Genomic DNA, 7,255 nt, shown 5'->3' on the forward strand with positions numbered 1-7,255 from the left:
TTGGGCTGTACTGATATGAGAGTAATTATGTAGCAGTCTTCAGGTATAACAACTATCAAGTCTCTAAATGTACAATTAATTTGCTTGCACAGTTTTCTTTAACTGAGTTGTCTTTTACTTTATGCTATTTTTTTTCGGAAGAAAGGATGACCTATCTAGATGTGCTTTCCAATTTGCACTTGTCACAGATTTCAGATGAAGTGCCCACAAGCAAATATGCATCTGTTTTGAATGGATACATATATACAATCAATAGGCCAAATTTGGTTGTTAGTCTTAAGTAATATTTCAGGAGTGGTTCCATTAATGTCAATGGAGTCAGTGCAGTAAGATGCTAACTCAATAGGGGTATCAGAATCTGGCTCTAAATACATAAAATATTAATTTCTGTGTGTGTAGAAGATGTTGTCAAAGTAATTATTTTTTAGTCTGTCAACAAAAACAATACACAGATTTATTTATGTCTATATCTAGATATCCCCTAATCCTGCAGATACTTTGCAGGAGTGAAGATGCACACGTGCTTTTACTTAGTGTTAGGCCCAGTGTGTGTGTGCGCGCGGAGCGGTATGGGTTTTTCCCCCCTAATTATATTAGTTCATTTAGCTTTTCATGCCTGAGAAGCCCTGTTACGATACAGGCTAAAGAGGGAGACCTGTATTAACCATCCACAAGTGCGTTACACTAACAGGTCTGAAACACCGTTAGGTTGTGTTGTACCCGGGGCTAGTTAACGGGGCCCTTAGGCCCCAAACCCACGGAGCTAACGTCACCCATTCTCGCCTGTGTCTTCACGGGGGTTTCTACCAGGCTCTGCTCCCGAAGCTGCGCTAAGAGGCTGCGCAAGGCAGCCTGCGCGCTGGCGCTAGGACTATGCCTGAGGCGATGCCGAGGGGTCTGACACGGAGCTGCGGCCGGCGAGCGCGCAGCCCGTTACACAGCCCTGATGCAGAGCAGGGACGTGTCCAGGGCCATCCCTGCCCCTGTGTCACGCCGGGGGCACGGGCCTCCCCCAGGAACAGGGTGCGCACCCCCCCCCCTTCGGCCTCTGTCGCCGGGCGCAGCCAGGCGGCGTGACGGGCCGCAGGGCAGAGATGGCCGATGGGCGCGAACGGGGGGGGCGGGGGGTCTGTTACGCCTGCGCGCTGCTCGCCGAGCGCTGCCCGCCCAGCGCGGCCCTCCTGGCTGGGTCGTTCCCAGCATGCCGCGCGCTGCGCATGTGCAGTGCCGCGCTCGGGGGCTGCTAATTCCATTGTGGAGCGGACGCGGCGTTATTTTTGACTGGAGGCGGCGGCGGGAGCCGTAAGTGCAGCCAGGGCCGGGTGCTGCCCGTCGGCGCGGGTGGGGCGGTGACGATGCGCCCGGGCGGGGCCGGCTCGGTGAACGGGCGCTGAGCGGCACCCTGAGCGAGCGGCGTCCGGCTGCGGGCGAGCGGCGGGTCCCGCAGCCCCTCTGGGCCGCGCCTCCTCCCCGGCCCGGCTTCCTGGGGGATGAAACTCGGCAGCGGCTTCCTCGGCGGCGGCGGCGGCAGCAAGAGGGCGGCGGCCATGGAGCCCACCTTCCCCCCCAGCATGGTCATGTTCAACCACCGCCTCCCGCCGGTCACCAGCTTCACTCGGGCGGCCGCGCCCCCGCCGGCGGCCCAGCACCCCTCGCAGTGCGTCTTGCCGCCGCCTCCTCCCTCCGCCGCCGCCTCTTCCTCTGCGGCGGCCGAGACTCCCGCGCCGCCCCCCTCTCAGGACGTGACTTTCAAGAAGGAGCCGGCTGGGGCTTTCCCTTCCTCTTCCTCGCAGAGGAGCCCCTGGGGCTTCCTCCAGTCGCTGGTGAGCATCAAGCAGGAGAAACCCAGCGAGGAGGAACAGCAGCAGCACTATGGGGGGCTGTTCGGAGGGGCTGGGGAGGAGAGGCACCCAGCCCTGGGCAGTGGCAGTGGGGAAGGAGCCAGCCAGAGCGTGATTCAGGACCTCAGCCTCCTCCACCACCTGCACCACCATCCCCACCGGGACCTGTTACTGAGCGGCAGGAGCGAGGGCACCCCTGGGGGCTCCGATGAGCCAAAGCACGATGGCCACGGCAAGAAGGTGAAGAGGCCAAAGCCAGAATCTCAGGGAATCAAAGCCAAGCGCAAGCAGAGCGCCTCATCCAAACCCCCACTGGCGGGAGACACAGAAGCTGCCATCTTGTCCTCAAGTCAGAAACCTCATGTCTGTGAACACTGCAGCGCTGCCTTCAGGAGCTCCTATCACTTGCGCAGACATGTGCTCATTCACACTGGGGAAAGGCCTTTCCAGTGCAGCCAGTGCAGCATGGGTTTCATCCAGAAGTACTTGCTCCAGAGACACGAGAAGATTCACAGTAGGGAGAAGCCATTTGGATGTGACCAGTGCAGCATGAAATTCATCCAGAAGTACCATATGGAGAGACACAAGAGAACACATAGTGGAGAAAAGCCATACAAATGTGACACTTGTCAGCAGTATTTTTCAAGGACTGATAGACTGTTGAAGCACAGACGAACATGTGGTGAAGCCATAGGTAAAGCAGGTGCGGGAATGGAACCTGGATCATCAAATCACAACATGGGGAGCCTGGCTGTGTTGTCTCAGGGAAATACAAGTTCTTCAAGGAGAAAAAGTAAAACAAAAAGTATATCCATTGATAACAAAGGACATAAGTCTAGTAATAAAGTAGCTGAATCACAAGTTGCAAGTAATATGACCATGCAGAATTATGCAGTAGAAATTCCTGTTGTGTCTTCCAGTGGTGGCTTAGTTGGTGCTGGCATGGAAGAATTACAAAAAAAGGTGCCAAAGTTGGTCTTCAAAAAAGGAAACAGAAAAAATGCAGACAAGAGTTACCTTAATTTTGTGTCACCATTACCAGATATTATTGGGCAAAAACCATTGCCTGGGAAACAAAGTGGCTCTCTTGGTATAGTAACCAATACTGGTGTAGAAGCTATTGGCCTTCTTCAAAATGCAGGTGGAAAACCAGGTCAAATAAGTAGCAATTATGATGATGCCATGCAGTTTTCAAAGAAAAGAAGATATTTGCAAACCGCCAGCAGTAACAGTGCCTTTTCTATAAATGTTGGACATATGGCCTCCCAACAGTCTGTCATCCAGTCTGCAGGTGTAAGTGTTATGGATAATGAAGCCCCATTATCTCTTATTGATTCAACATCTCTAAATACTGAAATGAAGTCTTGCCATGACAAGTCTGGAATTCCTGATGAAGTCTTGCAGAGTCTTTTGGACCAGTACTCTCACAAGTCAGAAGTCCAGAAGGAAGATCCTTTCAGTATAACTGAACAGCGTGTAGACTTGCACACCTCGGGAGAACATTCAGAGATGGTTCAAGAAGAAAATTTGAGCCCAAACTCTCAAACATCTTCAAATGATAAGGCAAGCATGTTGCAAGAATACTCTAAATACCTCCAACAGGCTTTTGAAAGAACGACCAATAGCACTGGTTTTGCTTTTGGGCCCAGTTTCCAATTTGTTAGTTTGTCTTCAACTCTCCATAACCACAGTTTGTTTCAAGACAAACAGATATACACTACATCTCCTCTTGAGTGTGGCTTCAGCCAGTCTGTTACCTCAGTGTTGCCAACTGCATTGCCAAAGCCTCCTTTTGGGATGTTGCTTGGATCTCAACCAGGTTTTTATTTATCTGCTTTGGAGGCTACACATCAACAGTTGACTCCTTCTCAAGAGCTGGATGATCTGATAGATTCACAGAAAAATTTAGAGACTTCATCAAACTACCAGTCTACATCTCAGAAATTGAGTAGCCAGAAGGAACAGAAAAATTTAGAATCTTCAACAAGCTTTCAGATTCCACCTCAGGAGTTAGCTAGCCAGATAGATCCCCAGAAGGATGTAGAGCCTAGAGCAACATACCAGATTGAGAACTTTGCACAAGCGTTTGGTTCTCAATTTAAGTTGGGCAGCAGGGTGCCAATGACTTTTATCACTAACTCTAATGGAGAAGTGGACCATAGAATAAGGACTTCAGTGTCAGATTTCTCAGGGTATACAAATATGATGTCTGATGTAAATGAGCCATGTAGTACAAGAGTAAAGACCCCTACCAGCCAAAGTTACAGGTAAGGTCCCAAGTGTGACCAGGCTGTGGGGTCTTTTTAATGTAATTTTGTTCTATTTTCATAACACTGCCATTGGAATGTTTCTACATGGTCCTGTTAAGAATAATGTAACATGCCCTTTCAATGCAACTTTTCATATTTAGTTTATTTTGTTAGTGTAATTTTTTTTTAGGTCTGTTTATTATGGGTTTTAATAAAAAAAAATCAATAGATTAAAATAGTTTTTTTTTTCCAAATGTTTAGCAATCAAATTTACATACATAGAGTGTCAGGGAATAGCCCAAAAGTTTAAAATGCAAAAAATTAACTTTGTTCCTAGGATTAAGGTTTATTCTAATTGCTTTACTCTCAGGAAAGTGTAACGAAGCATGGAAATTCTATGCACCATTTGTGTACTGGAACTTCCAATTTACAGATAGTGGCAAATATATTTCAACATTTAAGGAAGGGATCTAAAACATTTTCAGACTGCTGTCTTTTATATCTAGGATGATCCAAAATTCTGAGAATTTCGCTACCTACATCTTGCTGTGGCTTTTAATGTACTCCTCTTCTTCCAGGTGACTCATTCCAGATTGGTGGGGCAAATATTCTTGGATCCATGGTAAATGCCTAGAATGATAGCTTTAATATAAACAATAATGTCCCCTGAACTCCTGTACAAGGCTGTAATTCCATAAAGAGATTCTAGTGACATAAGCCCTGAGAACAAAACTTAAGTGGCTCGTTCATGTCATTAGACCCCCCAACTTGAAGCTACAGTCATAACTTATATACCCTTTTGGGATACATTATTTATTATACATGGTTTAAAACAAATCAGTGTTTTTCCCTTCTCCTCCATCCCTTCCTGTTAGCATGCTAGGTCCTCATTCTGCATATTTTGTTGTCCTCCCTGGTTCAATCCTACATGGTTTGTGGTCCTTCCCTGGTTACTTCCCATCTTAACAGTTGGAATTTGAAAAGATTTACATTCCGGAAAGTGCATAATTTATTATGTACTTACTGGTGTCGTCTTATGACATCAAGTACAGAAAAATAAAAATGTAAACACCCATGTATTTTATAATTCTATTAAGGTTTCCATGTACAATAAGAAATAATATACTCCCAATTGTACAAAGTAAGGCCCTGATGCTGCCTGGGGATTTGCTAACATGGATGGCTGTGTCCAACAGATCCCAGTAACTTCAGTGGGTCTCCATATAGGTGCCCTGGTCTACAACATATCTCACTGCAGGCTTGGGGCTTAAGGCTGCAATGCCATCAAAGGTTTCTGGTGATGACATACATCACAAGGGTGGAGCTTGAGTGGTTTAATGTCACCATAACCCTTTAATGGAATTATTGCCATACTTTATGTATATTTTGTGGTACATTATTTATTATATGTGAATCCTGATTAATGCCTGTGGAGCCACGGAAACCCAGAATTGCTAGTGGCCATTTGAAGCTGCTGAAAGGCAGTGGCACTGCTCTAAACCACTTTTTTGAAAATGTTTTTTTCTGCTTAGTTTTTTTATGTAATTTTTGGTGATGTTTATGCTGATGGTTTTTTATGTACTGTTGGTGATGTTTCAGTCTTACGTACTTTTCTGGTGTCAGAAAAGTACCAGTGGTGGTTTGCAGTCTTCTAGTGTAATCAGCCTATTACAGGCTTCCATGTATAATAAAGTAATTAACATTGTGCAAGTGTAAAACACTTCTGATATGAAAGTGGTGTTTTGAAAACTATGGAATTATTAAACAAATTGTTACAAAAAATTGGGTAATTTGTCCCATTATCCTCCACCCTCTCAAAAAAACAAACCTAAACCCTGTTTCTCTAAGTGAACTATCACCTTTTTACTATTAGTAGGCCTGATTCCACAGAATTAATCTAATCTCATTAACTTTTTCTCTAAACTTGATTATGTATTTCATCCTTATTTCGATTTAGTGAGGTAAGCTTCCTCTGATCGCCAGACACGGAGCCCAGTCTGTCATCAAGGGATGGAGTAGACCATAACTTTTGTAGGCCTCGTGCTTTTTATCATCTCTTGTTTTGCAGAGGTTATGATTTACTTTCTTTATATTGTGTGTACTGGATATTGAATATGTATTCTGATTGTTTGCTTTAGCTTAATAATAAAAGCCTATTATTCACAAAATCATAAAGAATGAAGATATCACTTATATTATCCAGTCACACTTCTGAGACATTTTTATTAAGAAAATTCCATAAAATGTTTTTAATAGCATCGCAGAAGCAACATAGCTTGATGGCATGTTTTAAGGTATTTTTATTGTAAATTTTTGTTCTTTTAGATCAATAAAAATACTCTTGGTATTAAGCATGCAGACTTAAATACTTTAATGCTTTTAGATTCTTTTTTGGTTTGGAAATTCTTATTTGAATACACTGTTAAAAAAAATTGAGCCACATCATACCATTAATGTTTAACTTTCCATTGAGATTAGTTAGATGTTGCTTAAACTAGTTGACCAACATGATCCTCTTTGTTGTGTATGGCTCTGTACAGTGGTAGTGCACTTACTGTAATTTGAATGTTTTGTAATTTGTTGAAAGTTGAGAGCTAGAGTTTCTGTAGATATTATGCAGAGATAATTTTGTTCTAAGATTTTAAACAAAACATTTTCTGTTAACTGGTTTTTGCTTTGAACCCATTGCTCTTTTTTTTTTTTTTTTTGCCTTTAAAGAAGGACCTACCAAAAGTAAGGTATCAAAACCATTATTCAAACAAGCAGTAGGTAGCATAAGGGTATGTCTACACTTAAACTCCCACAGTGGCACAACTCTACTGCTGTAGCACCTCAGTGTAGACACTCCCAATGCTGATGGCAGGGGTTCTCCAGTCAGCGAGGGTAATCCGCCTCTCAGGGAGGTGGTAGCTTTTTTTTCCTTCGACCTAATGCTGTGTACACTTGGGGTTAGGTTGCCGTAGCTACCTCTCTCGGGGGTGTGGATTTTTCACACTCCGGAGAGACATAGCTATGCCGATGTAAGTTCCTAGTGTAGACCAGCCCTAAGTATATGTTCTGTGCTTCCTTAATAGGTTTATCGACTGTTTCGTAAGCTCACTTGTAGAAAATAAATGCAATAGTGCTAAAAGTCCCCAAAACAGTTTGAAAAGGGAAGTAGGGAAG

At 44.5% G+C, this 7,255-nt stretch overlaps 1 protein-coding gene across 1 annotated transcript; it reads left to right on the forward strand.

Moving 5' to 3' along the window:
- Positions 1-1,274: 1,274 nt before the first annotated feature.
- ZNF281 (zinc finger protein 281) lies at positions 1,275-6,378 on the forward strand. The gene has a single exon (XM_045028391.1). The coding sequence runs from the start codon at positions 1,491-1,493 to the stop codon at positions 4,110-4,112; it is 2,622 nt and encodes an 873-aa protein (XP_044884326.1). The 5' UTR covers positions 1,275-1,490; the 3' UTR covers positions 4,113-6,378.
- Positions 6,379-7,255: the final 877 nt, after the last annotated feature.

Source organism: Mauremys mutica, chromosome 8, assembly GCF_020497125.1.
Source record: "Mauremys mutica isolate MM-2020 ecotype Southern chromosome 8, ASM2049712v1, whole genome shotgun sequence".
Classification (NCBI taxonomy): Eukaryota; Metazoa; Chordata; order Testudines; family Geoemydidae; genus Mauremys; species Mauremys mutica.